Source organism: Chlamydomonas reinhardtii (assembly GCF_000002595.2).
Source record: "Chlamydomonas reinhardtii strain CC-503 cw92 mt+ unplaced genomic scaffold scaffold_30, whole genome shotgun sequence".
In the NCBI taxonomy this organism is placed as follows: Eukaryota; Viridiplantae; Chlorophyta; class Chlorophyceae; order Chlamydomonadales; family Chlamydomonadaceae; genus Chlamydomonas; species Chlamydomonas reinhardtii.
The window spans coordinates 8,834-24,080 of NW_025061543.1; the positions used below are offsets into that span (position 1 = coordinate 8,834).

Here is a 15,247-nt window from a genome sequence, read left to right on the forward strand (position 1 = left end):
GTGCAGGCCCCCTAGGTTTCCTTTTGGGCGGCGTTTCGTTCCAGGCGCTGGCGTGGCGTTTATCGTCATCAGCTTATCTGGCGCCCATGTGTTTTAGCTCTTGCTGGCGTCGCAGCGCCTGGGCGGCTGTGGGACTTCCTGCGCAGCGCGTCTTGCAGCGGGCTGGAGCCCGCCTAGTCAGCGCCACATCTGGCCCGTTTAGTTTTCTGCTTGTGTCTCCTCTGCCGGTTCTCCTGGGGTGTTGCTTAAGCAACCGACTTGTGGGGGTGGGGTGGGTTTGGGCGGGGCGAGTGCGTAGCGCTGGTGTTTCCTCTTCTGGCGCGCGGTGGTGGTGGTTCTTGCGGTTAGGCTGTGGTGTAGTTTGGTGCTTGGGTTAGGTCTGGCGGTGTTTTTTGTGCAACCCCTCCCGGGGGGCGGGGGGGGCAGCCTTCTGCTCTGTCTGCCGGGTCGGGGTGGGGTGTGGTGGGATGGATGGGGGTAGTTGGTGGCGGTTTTCGAGGTGTTTGCTTTCTGTTTTTCTTCTCTTTTCTTCTCTTCTTGCCCTGTCAGGGTTCTGGTCTCGGGGACCAGGCTGCTTTCGGGCAGTAGGGGGGCAGCGCGTCTGCCCCTGTTCAACCTTGTAAGGATGATTCCTCAAAAAAAAAAAGCTGTGCCAGGACGGCAGTACGGCCTGCCGGCACACGGCAGACAGCCCAGTCCGGTACGGTGGCGCCCTGGTCACGGAGGTAGGCGAGGAGGCGGCCACCAAGCGCGTCGCGGCCAAGCTGCGCCCACTCGGGGACCAGGCTGTTTTCAGGCAGCAGGGGGGCAGCGCGTCTGCCCCTGTTCAACCTTGTAAGGATGATTCCTCAAAAAAAAAAACTCATACCCCTGCACATCTGCGCAGCGGTTCTGGTGCGTCACGAGGTCAGAGCCGATGGCAACACACGTGTCCCGGGTCAGGCAAACAGCCCCGTACTCCGCCTCACTGCCCGCACCCCCACCAGCGCGCCCAGCCGCGTCGGCCGAAACCCCAGCCGGCACGCCCAGGCCCCGGCCCCTGCCCTTACCACCACCCGCCGGTTGTGACGTCTGCAGTGGCGGCCCCGCCTGGGGCGGCGGCTGGGGCACAGCCCGCCCCGCTCCTCCCCCCTGGCGCCCCGACCCGCTGCCCCCACCAGCCTGTTGTCCCCCTGCCGGCCGCCCAGTGGGCACGTGCGGCGGCGAGCTAGCACCGTCCTGCGGGGGAGGCAGCCCGCCGCCCAAGCGCCCTGCCCTCTGCTGCGGAAGCTGGGCGGGGTCACAGCGCCCTTTGGAGCGGGGCTGTTGCTGCGGCGGCGGCTGTGGTGCGTGCGCGGCTGGTTGCACCCGTCGCCCACGCCCGGACGCCGCCGTGGCAGCGCCATCACCCGCCCCGTCCTGTCCCCCCAGTGTGGCCAGGACCCCAAACCGGGAGCCGGTCCGGGGCCTGGGCGGCTGTACCTGGCGCTGCTGCTCCTGCTGCTGCTGTTGCTGTACCCGCCGTTGCTGCTGGAGAGTGAGTTCCGCCAAATCGGCCAAGTACCGCCGCATCACAACTTGCAGCTTCTGCTCCTGCCTAGCAGCTGCGCGCCAGCCGGCCCGGCATCGGCAGTGTGACGCCTGGCCGCCGGCGGCCCCCCCACACCTGCCGACGGCTGCCCCCCGCTAAGCCCTCCCGCTGCCACCCGCTGCTGTGAAGAGGGCTGCTGCTGCCGCTCGGCCCTCAGGGGAGCCGCAGCAGCACGGGTGCTTCCCCTCGCCACCAGAGCTGGCAGCGAGGGCGAGGCCACCGTGGGTGGTCCGCTGGCGCCACCAGCGGCAGTGTCACGCCATAACGCGTGATAACGCATTCCTGACGTGCCCTGGCTGATGTGGTGCTGCGTGGCTCACTGCCCCTTGCTGAGCGCACAGACTAATTTAGGTTGGCGAGATATCGATTCTGGTAAGACCTCTTGTTGGTTAAACGCGTATTACCACTGGCCGTGTATAGGCACAGCGGGGTTCTGTCTGTGAAATCGCTAACCAGCAAGCCGTACCAGAGAGCTCGAGACAGAACAAGTCGTCTCGAGCTAGTGACCACACAAACAACGGCGCCCCAAGGGGGAATCGCCTCATCCGGATACGCAAATCCTTAGCCGCGTCATAACCACGTCATAACGGCATCTACAAACTGCGTTCTAACGTACTCCACACCCGTAAAGCACCACAGAATAAGGCTAGCAATGACTCAGCCTTCTACCGTCCGGGGCCCGGGAGGCACCCGTTCCGCACTGACACTGCCCTAAACCCGACAGCCGCAACAACCCTAACCCTGACGTTAGGCAGCTTTTCCCGGCACTGTGTTGGCATGCCTGCTGTCATAGGTTCTGCGGGTGCGGGCCAGTCGGTGCGCATGACAATATAACATCACACAGCATCGCACGCACACACTTAACACAGCAGCCCCAGCATGGGAACACGGCCGCCTGCGGCTTATTGCTCTACTACAACGTGTGACCCACATGAGTCTGACCCTGGCCGCTCCTGGCCCCAAACGACGCCAGCCGCCCAGCAGCATCCTGGCACCGGGCAGCTCAACATCGCCTTTAATGCGCGCAACAGCCTCACGGGCTGGGAGGGCAACCTCACAAGCATCACTACTACTGCACGCAACGCGTCCGCCCATGGTCCGCCGTGGCCGGTGAGTGCGGCGCCGTGTGAGGTGCGGTTTGATTCTGTTGTTGGTTATCTGGCGCTAAGCAGCCTTGTTACCACTGATAGCAGGCGTGTGCATACAAGTGCTGCCTCCCACCGCCCCATGCTACCTCGCCTCGCCCTCGACCCCACAGCGCGCCGTGCTGTCCGCCGAGCTCTGTTACTGTCGGCCGCGACGGCGACGGCGACGGCGACGGCTGGACCGACCGCGGTGACCCCGACTGCTGCTGGCGCTGCGGCAAACAGGTGGTGGTTGGACCCAGACGAGCAGTGCAAGGGAGTGTGCTGCGACGGCAATGTGGCCAACGGCGACGGCGACAGCGACTCCTTCTCCTGCTTCCTCTCTGGCTCCTCCCGGACCCGCGCCTCCTAGCCCCGACCCTCTCAGCCCTCCTGCTCCCGGGCATCTATTCGATGAGTTAGCGTTGGCTGGTCTTGGCGCCGCACACGCGGCCGGGACTGGAGTCCTTCAATACTTGGTGGGCAGCGCTGCCCGTTACCGAGCAGACGCTGTCCACACTTTGCGCACACCTGCTTTCACACATTCATATGCAGCTGAGTGCTTGCGCCCTGTAGTGGCCCCTGCCAAGTCCTTATGAGCACATGCGTACCTGGCTGGTGTAGTACTCGTCCATGTACACCACCAGGTGCGCGTACTTGTCCACCAGCAGGCGCAGCAGCGCCCGGTTTGGACCTCTGCCTGACCTGACCTGCTGATGCAACCTCCATAGCCAGTGCATACAGTGAATACTCAGTGTCATGCTATAACTGCCTGCAACTGCCTGTTCCCAGATTCTCCGCGCTCTCGCTGCTGCGCCCTCACAGCCCTGGTACCCCATGCGCGCCGCCGCTACTGGTCTTGATGCGCATCTACCTGGCCGGTGGCGGGTGCTTGCGCCTGAGAGGGGAGTAGCGCGGGCACAAGCATGGCGCATATGGCGAGGTGAAGACAGCCAAGGGAGCAAAGGAAGCAATGCTGTCAGGGACTACATTAGCATGGAAGGGAGTGCTCAGAGCGAGACTACCAGCAGCCGTGTGCACCCACGCTAGATAGCTATAATCGCAATACGGTATACTTGTACTACGCTGACCTACAACGCCGCAGGGCAAGTAACCTAGACCACCTTTTGACCCTCCAGCGCAACCCCCCTGCCATTCCCCATGCGCCATAGTCCCTCACCAGCACTTCAAGCGCCAGAGTCTGACATTGCAGGCGATGCCGGAGCCAGATTTGGGCGCTGCCCCGGGCCCTGCTGCGAGGCTGCTGAGCTCCTCAATGTGCATGCGCAGATCATCCAGATGCTGCTGGCGCGCCCGGTCCAGCGTTGGGGCTGTCACTGGCAGCTGCATAGGCAAGCCAGGCCGGCACAGCGACCAATGCAGCAAGGAAGTGCATCAGTACCGGCAAGTCCTTGCTACCGTACCTGCCCACACCTGAAGCCGTGGCTGGGAGCCACGGCTCGCCCTCCTCCACCCCTATGCCCCACCACAGACCCGGACCACATTGCCCCAAGCCCATTGCCTCCTTGCATATCATGCCGTTGTGAGCCGCCCGCCCGTTCAAATTGTGCCCGCCCCTGCCTGCCCGTTGAAGCACCCCGCGCACCTGCTCCTCCTGCACGTTCCGGCTCTCTCCAGAGCCATGTGACCTGCAAAAGTACACGTGTGATTCATCAGGCAAATTGCAAACGTTATCGCTGCTTGGGGCACGTACCCGGCCGAGTCCTGCGGGTATTGAGTTGGGCCCGGAGGCACGCTGCTGCTGCCGCTCATGCTCTTAAGAATTGTAATACCTGAATCGGTGCTTGAATCGTTGATGCGGGCCACGCGGCTTTTGGTAAGCCTGGACAACAGGTGACTCCCCGGGTACACGGTCCAAGACGTCAAGCCCAGGCTTTGGGCCTCTCAGAGGCATATATATCTCACTATCCAAGATTTTATGGAGCAAGCTTCCGCCGACATACTTGTTTTTCTTGAAGCCCAAGGCTCGAAAATGTCGTTGTAGCGGGGGTAGCCGTTGTTAGCGGATTCGAGAGCCAGCTTCTCCGCCCAGATGGAAAAATCAGCCCCACCCCCGCGGCCCATGCGGCCTCGTCTGGAACCTTCCATTCTGTCTTTTCTGAACTGGCGTAGTCCCGACGGGCGACGTTCCCGCCTCCCCAGAAACACACAGACACTTCTCCCACTCCTCCCACTACTTTCCCCGCCCGACTAAGTTTTCCGACCCTCCATACCGTTAGTGCGTGCGCTGTGCGTGTGTCCTGCGGCCTAGATGTCACGCCTCAGCGGGTCACCTAGCATGGCGTGTCACCGTGCTGTGTTTAGCTGTGCCGATGCGCGTACGGCAGACGGAAGGGCAAGACCCAGGGTTCCGCAAGAGGCTGTGAGGGGAGGTCCCGGTCGTGCCAGGAGCGTGTGTCATGCGTTGTGTTCGCAGAACCGGGTGGCTGAGCCGTCTGACTGGGCTCAGGCCGCCGCGTTTCTTAGTGTATCGTGTGTATGCTATGCTGCTAAGCCTCGTGTGTTTGGGCGCCAGACGTTAGCAGTCAGGCTATGCGGAGATCGCGAGGTTAACGCGTGAGAGAGCTCAAGCAAGCTTGTCTTTGCTTGAGCTACTTGAACGACTTTCATTTAGCGATTTCAGAGTTAAAGACCCGTCAGCGCAGTCACGTCACGAACTGCGAATAATTGTAACATACCGAGACGGAGCACGTTTTGTCCGTCAAACGCCTGTTCTGCTGGTCCGCGGAGCAAGGGACCACGGCAGACCACAGCTCAAGCAAAGACGACTTAACACATCCCCCGTAAAAGGTACTCGCGTGATGACGGGGGCATTATCGGGAGCCCTCCAACGCCTGGCTGTGGGTGTCTGCGCCCTCACAGCGTTGCGCCGTCACCCCCCCCCCCACACCCTCAGCCAGGCGTGTGGTTGGCTTGCCCCTTCCCCCGAAGGGGGAGGGGCAATAGCCATTGCGGTCGCATCGAGCTCGCCGCGGGGGGCCCTCCCGGTTATTCCAGTTTTGACTTGAGTTATAACCTTGAAACCCGAGCGCAGCGAAATTTGTCGTGCAAATAATGCGCCTTTCTATGTATGTATTGCAAAGCGTAACATTATGAAAACGCAAGCCCTATGCCAGAGCGGGGTAAACGCACAAGCGCAGCGTTTGCATTAGAGCTCCAGCGCAACATACAATATATCCCAAATTGTATCGATAATCAAGGCTCCCGGCACTTAAGGACGCAAGACGGAGGAATCGACGCGTTGGAGGATCCTGGAAATTGCGCGCGAAAGCGCGAGGCGCAAAAGGTTGGCGCTATCTGTTTTCGTTTCCCCGTAATGAAGAATGCCGCGTTCTGTATTCTGCTCGCACATCACCCGGCACATCGGTGTTACTCTCGCCCGCTTCTCGCTGGCTTCCACGCCCTGAGTCCGTGCCCCCGCTGAGTCCGAGCCCCCATCCCCGCTCACTTACCCACCCCCAGCCCGCGGCGCCCTGAGCGACCGAAGGCAATATCATGACCGGTAGTATGGCTGCTCGCAGCCCCCAGCAGACCTATATGATACTTCCACCATCCGCCAGTCCATCCCACCCCACCCCATCCCCACACCGCATTCCGGGGCGCACGGCATGGAGCGCCCTGAGGGGGGAGGGGCAAGCCGGAGTACTGCGTAGCGGTAGGTGTTTTTCGTGGGGGAAGTATCCGACGGGGATCGAACGCGGCTAACCTGGCTGGGTCCGTATTCTGCATGACGGCCTGCATTCCGCCTGTAAAATCGATCTCACTACCCAAACGCAACTGGTCGTAGGCCGTACACCGCATGAGCACATGATTCTCATCTTCGACTTCATTTGCAACACATAGCGGGCAAATCCTCTCCTCCCTAGGTCGTCCATAGGCGCGGTTGGCAGTAAGCGGCCAGCATCGCTGCAGACTGGCGGCGGCGGCGGCGGCAGCGGCGGCAGCGTAGGCGGCAGCGGCGGCGGCGTGTTGCAGCAAAAGTGGCGAAGTCCTGCGACTGTGTGGCGCCTTCATTCCCACCCGGACATTAGCGTTCAACATAAATATGCAACGGCAAGGATGCAAGGTGTGGATGCAACGTCACAGTATATGTATTCTACGTGGCAACCCTGCGACCATTACCCCGCTGGTAGAGAGAACACGGACCCCATTGCAATCCCTTGCCCGCCGATTCCCCGCTCGCCTTCACGGGCTGTCTCGCGCCCCTCTCCACCAGGACGCACGACCCAACGGACCGCGTAGCTTTATTCCTCTCCGTTGAATACCCCGCTTTTCCACCTAGATGCGTGGGACAACACAATAACGATGCACTTCTCTTGTTACAGGTTCCCCACCTGCCACTGGCATCTGCTGCAGCATGCCCCCCACCCCTTGCAGTGGTCCTGCGAGTCGCCCCCAGAAACCATCAATCCTGGACGCTCCACACTTGCATGCACCTGCGACATGCACCTTGCAGCCAGAGGCTCCCCGCTCCCTTCCTCTGTCCACCAGCACCTGGGTTGCCCCGCATGGCCCCGCACATTGACTCGCCTTGCAACACACACACACACACACACACCTCTCCCCCCTCCCCACTTTCACAATCAGTCAAAGCAGCACCTCGCCATCACATGACAGCTGTCATATGTGGAAAAAAAGAAAAATCCCCCCGAAATCACGTGACACCTGTCACACGATATTATAAAAAAACTTATAATACAGTGTCCGGTCACACGAGCTGGCGTGACAGCTGTCACGCCATAACGCGTGATAACGCATTCCTGACGTGCCCTGGCTGATGTCCCCCCCCCAGCCGCAGCACCGTAATGGGCTGTGGTCTGGTATGCAGGCGGGCACACTGAAACAAGAGGCGCACATGGTAGCAGTGCTGCTCAAGCAGCAACACACACAGACTCATACGCAGGGTTGCCAGACGTCGCGCTGGTTATAAACCCGTACCTCTTCACCATCTTTGCTAGGTAGACTAGGCACAAACATGTCTCATGCGATGCAATGATGAACCCTCCGTCGGCATGATGCAGGAGCAGCCGAGCAAGGCAGGTGTGCTGGCAGTGGCAATGCTATCGTAAGGCAAGCGTGCAAGGAATGCTGAAGTTCCTGCCACACGCGCCTGGTCAATCCATGCATTCCCAACGACAGGCTCAGCCTCAAACCACACATTCATCTGCACCCCATCACCATTGAGCACGCTGCCGCCACAGGAGCACGCAGCTGCTGCGGACACGCTGCCGCCAGAAGGGCGCGCGGTTGAAGCTAGGCTGCCGCCATGAGGGCGAGCGGTTGAAGCTAGGCTGCCGCCATGAGGGCGCGCAGCTGGAAGCACCGCCCGCCTGAGAGGCACGCGGCTGCTGATAGGCTGCCGCCACGGGGGCGCGCAGCTGAAGGCGCCGCCGCCACGAGGGCGCGCGGCTGAAGACACGCTGCCGCCATGGGGGCGAGCAGCTGAAGGCGCCGCCGCCAGAAGGGCGCGCGGATGAAGGCACGCTGCCGCCACGGGGGCGAGCAGCTGAAGGCGCCGCCGCCACGAGGGCGCGCGGCCGAAGACACGCTGCCGCCACGGGGGCGAGCAGCTGCAGGCGCCGCCGCCACGAGGGCGCGCGGCCGAAGACACGCTGCCGCCACGGGGGCGAGCAGCTGCAGGCGCCGCCGCCACGAGGGCGCGCGGATGAAGACACGCTGCCGCCACGGGGGCGAGCAGCTGAAGGCGCCGCCGCCACGAGGGCGCGCAGCTGAAGACACGCTGCCGCCACGGGGGCGAGCAGCTGAAGGCGCCGCCGCCACGAGGGCGCGCAGCTGAAGACACGCTGCCGCCACGGGGGCGCGCAGCTGAAGGCACCGCTGCGACGAGGGCGCGCGGTTGAAGCTAGGCTGCCGCCATGAGGGCGCGCAGCTGGAAGCACCGCCCGCCTGAGAGGCACGCGGCTGCTGATAGGCTGCCGCCACGGGGGCGCGCAGATGAAGGCACGCTGCCGCCACGGGGGCGAGCAGCTGAAGGCGCCGCCACCACGAGGGCGCGCAGCTGAAGACACGCTGCCGCCACGGGGGCGCGCAGCTGAAGGCGCCGCTGCGACGAGGGCGCGCGGTTGAAGCTAGGCTGCCGCCATGAGGGCGCGCAGCTGGAAGCACCGCCCGCCTGAGAGGCACGCGGCTGCTGATAGGCTGCCGCCACGGGGGCGCGCAGCTGAAGGTGCCGCCGCCACGAGGGCGCGCGGATGAAGGCACGCTGCCGCCACGGGGGCGAGCAGCTGAAGGCGCCGCCGCCACGAGGGCGCGCGGATGAAGGCATGCTGCCGCCACGGGGGCGAGCAGCTGAAAGCGCCGCCGCCACGAGGGCGCGCGGCCGAAGACACGCTGCCGCCACGGGGGCGAGCAGCTGCAGGCGCCGCCGCCACGAGGGCGCGCGGCCGAAGACACGCTGCCGCCACGGGGGCGAGCAGCTGCAGGCGCCGCCGCCACGAGGGCGCGCGGATGAAGACACGCTGCCGCCATGGGGGCGAGCAGCTGAAGGCGCCGCCGCCACGAGGGCGCGCAGCTGAAGACACGCTGCCGCCACGGGGGCGAGCAGCTGAAGGCGCCGCCGCCACGAGGGCGCGCAGCTGAAGACACGCTGCCGCCACGGGGGCGCGCAGCTGAAGGCACCGCTGCGACGAGGGCGCGCGGTTGAAGCTAGGCTGCCGCCATGAGGGCGCGCAGCTGGAAGCACCGCCCGCCTGAGAGGCACGCGGCTGCTGATAGGCTGCCGCCACGGGGGCGCGCAGATGAAGGCACGCTGCCGCCACGGGGGCGAGCAGCTGAAGGCGCCGCCACCACGAGGGCGCCGGATGAAGGCACGCTGCCGCCACGGGGGCGAGCAGCTGAAGGCGCCGCCGCCACGAGGGCGCGCGGCCGAAGACACGCTGCCGCCACGGGGGCGAGCAGCTGCAGGCGCCGCCGCCACGAGGGCGCGCGGCCGAAGACACGCTGCCGCCACGGGGGCGAGCAGCTGCAGGCGCCGCCGCCACGAGGGCGCGCGGATGAAGACACGCTGCCGCCACGGGGGCGAGCAGCTGAAGGCGCCGCCGCCACGAGGGCGCGCGGATGAAGGCACGCTGCCGCCACGGGGGCGAGCAGCTGAAGGCGCCGCTGCCACGAGGGCGCGCGGGTGAAGGCGCCGCCGCCACGAGGGCACGCGGCGGAAGGCACCGCCGCCCGAGGGCACGCGGCGCTGATCCTTGATGCGCCATGACTACTTCTGCAGCGCGCGGGAGACCTTGGCGCGGTCGCTGGGTCCGAGCGCGCGAATGGCCTGCAGCAGCGCCTGCATTTCCATGGACTCTGAGGAGCTGCTGGGCCCAGCGCCGGTGCTGCTGGCGGGCATGGTGCCGCCGGTGCTGCTGGCAGACACGGCCCCGCCAATGCGCCGCTGGTAGGACTGCTCGCGGCGGTAGTTGTCCCAGGCGATGTCGGCGTCCTTGGCGATGTCGGAGATGCGGCCGTACCAGCCGGTGACGGCGATGATGTCCCAGCGGTTCTTGACGTTGGGCACGATCTTGCGGTGCAGCTTGTGCACGAAGTCCATCGCGAACTTGTCCGGAGGCATGGCGTGCAGGTGCGGCTCACACTGCCGCATGTCGGCAAGCAGCTGGGAGGGAGTCTTGTCCTCGGTCTGCTGCAGCCCGTTGTAGCGGTCCTCGTAGAAGCTGGCACGGTCCAGGGCGAAGTGGTCGTGCAGCAGCTTGATGTAGAAGTCGATCACGTGGTGACCGCACATGGGGGCCGGCTGCTGGCCCTGCTGCGCCGGGTTGGCCGCCTGGTGGTGGGCCAGCGCGCGCGCCTGGAGCGTGGGACGCTCCTTGGCCCACCAGAAGTGGTAGGCAGTGTTGGCGTCGGGTCCACTGTCGATGATGCGGAGCGCCTCGCTGACAGGGACGGCCTCATACGCGCAGTTGCCGTGGTACTTGCGCGTGCCGTTGAGCTGCTCCTTCAGGTGCTTGGACAGCGGCGGGACCGACTGATGGTCCCAGGGGTCCATGGGCTTGAACAGCAGCTTGCTCATGGTGTGCTCGTTGGAGTCGGAGAAGTTGTTGCAGCACCGGGGGTGCTAGAGGTGGCAACAGCGCGGCCACTGGGAGTGGCGGCGCTGCGGCAAGAGGAGGTGGCGCGGCGACAGGAGGCGGAGGCGCTTGACCGGTAGACTGGCGTGCGCCGGCTGTCGGTGCCTGAACCGGAACGCTCGCTGTCGCTGCTGTTGCCGAAGATTGGCTTGGAGCGCGGGGCCGAGGGCCCTACACTGCTGCTGTTAAGGCCAGGTGCTGTTGAAGCACTGCTGCTTGTCAGCCAATAGTGATGAGTGACCGAGGGTCACACTGAAGACGCTCGCGCGCAGCTGGTGTCGTGGTGAGCCCGAGGGGCTGCTGGACTGATGCCGCGGTGGCGAGATGACTTGGCTTCGCCGTGCCCGTGAGACGGGGAGCGAGCGCGAGGGACGGTCGCGAGGCGACTAGGCTGGAGCAGCTCTTGGTCCGCTCGGCTCACTGCACGGGAAATAAAGCGGTGTCGCGTAGAAATAAGGTTAGTGCACAGCTCGGAAGAAACACGTCGTGATGGCCAATCACGCTGCTCCCAAAACTGCCGCAGTTCGCCCGAGACTCTCGTGACCCAGAGCAGAAATTGTGGACTGTCTTGCAGTACGTAAGTGGGCCCTTGACTACCAAGACGTCGGTGAGGCAGGAAGTAGCTGGCAGGAACTTGACCCTGAGAGGGCCCGGCGCTCGCCGCAGCTAAACCTTGACGCAAGCGCAGGATGTGATCCTGGCTTAACTCCCAGTAGCTAGGCTGTGAGCCCTGAGCTGGCGTAGAGAGCGCGCGCGGCTTGGCCGCTCAGAAATCGATGTAGGGCAGGTTAACGGGCCGCCGACGGCTCCGTCGTTCTGTCTCGAGCTGGTGCTGCGTGGCTCACTGCCCCTTGCTGAGCGCACAGACTAATTTAGGTTGGCGAGATATCGATTCTGGTAAGACCTCTTGTTGGTTAAATGCGTATTACCACTGGCCGTGTATAGGCACAGCGGGGTTCTGTCTGTGAAATCGCTAACCAGCAAGCCGTACCAGAGAGCTCGAGACAGAACAAGTCGTCTCGAGCTAGTGACCACACAAACAACGGCGCCCCAAGGGGGAATCGCCTCATCCGGATACGCAAATCCTTAGCCGCGTCATAACCACGTCATAACGGCATCTACAAACTGCGTTCTAACGTACTCCACACCCGTAAAGCACCACAGAATAAGGCTAGCAATGACTCAGCCTTCTACCGTCCGGGGCCCGGGAGGCACCCGTTCCACACTGACACTGCCCTAAACCCGACAGCCGCAACAACCCTAACCCTGACGTTAGGCAGCTTTTCCCGGCACTATCCCTCGCCGTGTCCGGTCACACGAGCTGGCGTGACAGCAGCCGGTGTATTTTAGCTATGGCTGGCGTCGCAGCGCCTGGGCGGCTGTGGGCCTTCCTGCACAGCGCGTCTTGCAGCGGGCTGGAGCCCGCTTAGTCAGCGCCACATCTGGCCCGTTTAGTTTTCTCCTTGTGTCTCCTCTGCCGGTTCTCCTGGGGTGTTGCTTAAGCAACCGACTTGTGGGGGTGGGGTGGGTTTGGGCGGGGCGAGTGCGTAGTGCTGGTGTTTCTTTTTCTGGCGCGCGGTGGTGGTGGTTCTTGCGGTTAGGCTGTGGTGTAGTTTGGTGCTTGGGTTAGGTCTGGCGGTGTTTTTGTGCAACCCCTCCCAGGGGGCGGGGGGGCCAGCCTCCTGCTCTGTCTGCCGGGTCGGGGTGGGGTGGGGTGGGATGGTTGGGGGTGGTTGGTGGCGGTTTTCGAGGTGTTTGCTTTCTGTTTTCTTCTCTTTTCTTCTCTTCTTGCCCTGTCAGGGTTCTGGTCTCGGGGACCAGGCTGTTTTCAGGCAGCAGGGGGGCAGCGCGTCTGCCCCTGTTCAACCTTGTAAGGATGATTTCTCAAAAAAAAAAAGCCGCTGCGTCACCCAAACCCGCCGCCTCCTGCATCTGCACGTCCCCCACGTGGTCAACTATGTCAACACGTTGCCCACGCCGTGACGCCGCCGTGCTAGCGCCACCGCCCGCCCCGTCCTGCCCCCCCCGCGTGGCCAGGACCCCAACCTGGGAGCCGGTCCGGGGCCTGGGCGACTGCCCCTGGCGCTGCAGCTCCTGCTGCTGCTGTTGCTGTAACCGCCGTTGCTGATGGAGATTTAGTTCCGCCAAATCGGCCAAGTACCGCTGCATCACAGTGCTCTGCTCCTGATCCTGCCCGGCGGCTGCCCGCTGATCCAAGGGCGGCCGTGGCGCGGGAGCGCCACTGTGCTGCTGCTGCGCATCAGCCAGCCCAGCACCGGCAGGGCGAGGCCTGGCCGCCGGCGGCCCCCCCACACCTGCCGCCGGCTGGACCCCGCTAAACCCTCCCGCTGCCACCCGTTGCTGTGAAGAGGGCTGCTGCTGCAGCGCGGCCCGCAGGGCAGCCGCAGCAGTACGGTTGCTTCCCCCCGCCACCAGGACGGGCAGCGGGGGCGGGGCCCCGCTGTGTGGCCCGCTGGCGCCACCAGCTGCAGCCGCCGCGTCACCCAAACCCGCCGCCTCCTGCATCTGCACGTCCCCCACGTGGTCAACGATGTCCGCGGCGGTCGCCATGGCAGCCGCGGGCCTTGCCCGACCCAAGGTGTTGCCACCCAGGTCGGCGACCCCGGCTGCAGCCGGAGCAGGGCTGCTTGCCGCAGCTGTCGTGGCCGTCCCAGCCGCCTGGGGGGCGCCACGGACCTCCACCTGCATGGGCTCCTCACCGGGCATCTCAAACTTGGCACAGTGCAGGTGAGAGAGCTGCGGGTCCCAGATGGGGCCCCGCACACAGGCAAAGATGTGGTTGGTGATGCCCTGGCCTGCGGGGGCCTGGGGCTCCCCCTTGGGGCCCACCGATTTGGCGCACTGCTCTGAGACCACATAAGCACACGCCAGGTTAGAGGGGTCCGAGGTGGTGGGATAGCCGCCCGCCTGCAGCACCAAATCGGTGCGACCGCGGAAAGCCCCCCACACAGGGCCCCCTACCATCTTGACCGTGACGGTGTAGGTGCCCGGAATGATGGGCCGGGTTTTTTTGAGGAATCATCCTTACAAGGTTGAACAACGGGTGTCCACTGGCACGTGAACCGTGAGGACAGCCTGACCGCGCTGGAGCGGTACCGCCAGCGGCGACTTGCGCATGAGCTCCGCAGTGAAGGCTGCTTTGCTGGCGCTGGTCGCGCGCCGGCTGAAGGCCAGGCCCGCAAACGTGCGGGAGGGGCGGCCTGTGCTGTGCAGAGAGTGGCCCTGCAAGAGCTGCGGCTGGTTGCCCTGCCTGCACATGGTGTCCAGCACTGACAGGGCAGCACTGGTCACCTCCCGGACGCCGGCTGAGGACAGCTGCTCGCCCTCTGGGAGCCCCGTGGTGGCACCCACCAGAAGGACTGGGTAGGTAGGCAGGCTGGGGCCCTGAGGCTGCGTCGTCAGGTCCTGCACGCCGTGCGCCACGCTATGCGTGGACAGGGCAAGGTGGAGCTGCAGCCCGGGGCTGAAGAACGGGCTGGCAGTGTTGCCCCCACCTGCAGGGGTGCGGTCCGCTGCCAAGCCTGGCAGTGGGCGGCGATGCCCAAACGCAGGCCCCCCACACGGCACAGCATGTGCTGCTGCGGCCGCGCCGTGGGCGTGTGTGCTGCATGGCTGGTGTTGGCCCCTGGTGTCTTGGCTGCGCTGAGACACCAGGCGGAACCGACCAGGATCACCCAGCAACTGCATAGCTACCCAAGATCAGCACTCACAGGGCATCACAGCAGGGCGGGCGCCAGGCAGCCGGGCGCCAGGCAACAAGGGCACGAAGACGAGCCACACCCCAAAAAAACAGCCAAGTGCTGCAGGGCTCCCCTGACCGCCACACCCAAAGCACCCTGCTTGCACGCGCGGATGCAAATGACCAACCACAAAGGTTGATACGCCGCCTGCTCCAAGCTGGTGAAGTGTGGTGCTCGCCGAGATGTTAAAATGCCGACAAGCGAAATGTCGCCAACTCCACTGCGACGCTCCTGAACCGCCAGAATCCTATTCCATAGCGGTGTCAAATTCCAAAGCACAAGCCGGCATAGGCTGAAGGGTGCTGGAGAGGGAGTGTCGCGCTACAGCTGCAAAGTGGACTGACCAAAAATGAGCACGCCCACAAATGCAAACTGCTTCACAGTGGTTCGTAGGCCTTAAGAAGCCGAATACAAAAGGAAGCAAGTCGAACAGCGCGAGAGAAATGACGTCGACTGTTTCAAAGCTGTGCAGAAGGAAAGGAGGATGCAAGAATAGCAAGAGAAGAGAGTAAAGTAAGTAAAGTAAAGTAAAGTGTGGGACTTCCTGCACAGCGCGTCTTGCAGCGGGCTGGAGCCTGCCTAGTCAGCGCCACATCTGGCCCGTTTAGTTTTCTGCTTGTGTCTCCTCTGCCGGTTCTCCTGGGGTGTTGCTTAAGCAACCGACTTGTGGGGGTGGGG

General features: G+C 64.0%; 3 protein-coding genes across 3 annotated transcripts; all 3 read right to left on the reverse strand.

Moving 5' to 3' along the window:
* Positions 1 to 1,946: 1,946 nt before the first annotated feature.
* On the reverse strand, positions 1,947 to 5,342 carry CHLRE_30g758047v5 (uncharacterized protein). Its single transcript, XM_043073001.1, has 8 exons — positions 4,659 to 5,342; positions 4,409 to 4,487; positions 4,301 to 4,343; positions 3,875 to 4,038; positions 3,569 to 3,592; positions 3,306 to 3,417; positions 2,815 to 2,927; positions 1,947 to 2,366 (listed from the first exon to the last, which is right to left on the reverse strand). The coding sequence occupies exons 1-8, from the start codon at positions 4,801 to 4,803 to the stop codon at positions 2,318 to 2,320; spliced, it is 729 nt and encodes a 242-aa protein (XP_042914068.1). The 5' UTR covers positions 4,804 to 5,342; the 3' UTR covers positions 1,947 to 2,317.
* Positions 5,343 to 5,396: 54 nt separating this feature from the next.
* CHLRE_30g758097v5 (uncharacterized protein) lies at positions 5,397 to 11,712 on the reverse strand. The gene is made up of 6 exons (XM_043073002.1): positions 10,932 to 11,712; positions 10,194 to 10,834; positions 9,426 to 10,126; positions 7,274 to 9,356; positions 6,736 to 7,151; positions 5,397 to 6,333 (listed from the first exon to the last, which is right to left on the reverse strand). Exons 2-4 carry the CDS (start codon positions 10,748 to 10,750, stop codon positions 8,002 to 8,004), a joined length of 2,613 nt encoding a protein of 870 aa, XP_042914069.1. The 5' UTR covers positions 10,751 to 10,834; positions 10,932 to 11,712; the 3' UTR covers positions 5,397 to 6,333; positions 6,736 to 7,151; positions 7,274 to 8,001.
* A 54-nt stretch (positions 11,713 to 11,766) lies between these two features.
* On the reverse strand, positions 11,767 to 15,092 carry CHLRE_30g758147v5 (uncharacterized protein). Its single transcript, XM_043073003.1, has 4 exons — positions 14,540 to 15,092; positions 13,926 to 14,350; positions 12,855 to 13,736; positions 11,767 to 12,199 (listed from the first exon to the last, which is right to left on the reverse strand). The coding sequence occupies exons 1-4, from the start codon at positions 14,544 to 14,546 to the stop codon at positions 12,155 to 12,157; spliced, it is 1,359 nt and encodes a 452-aa protein (XP_042914070.1). The 5' UTR covers positions 14,547 to 15,092; the 3' UTR covers positions 11,767 to 12,154.
* Positions 15,093 to 15,247: the final 155 nt, after the last annotated feature.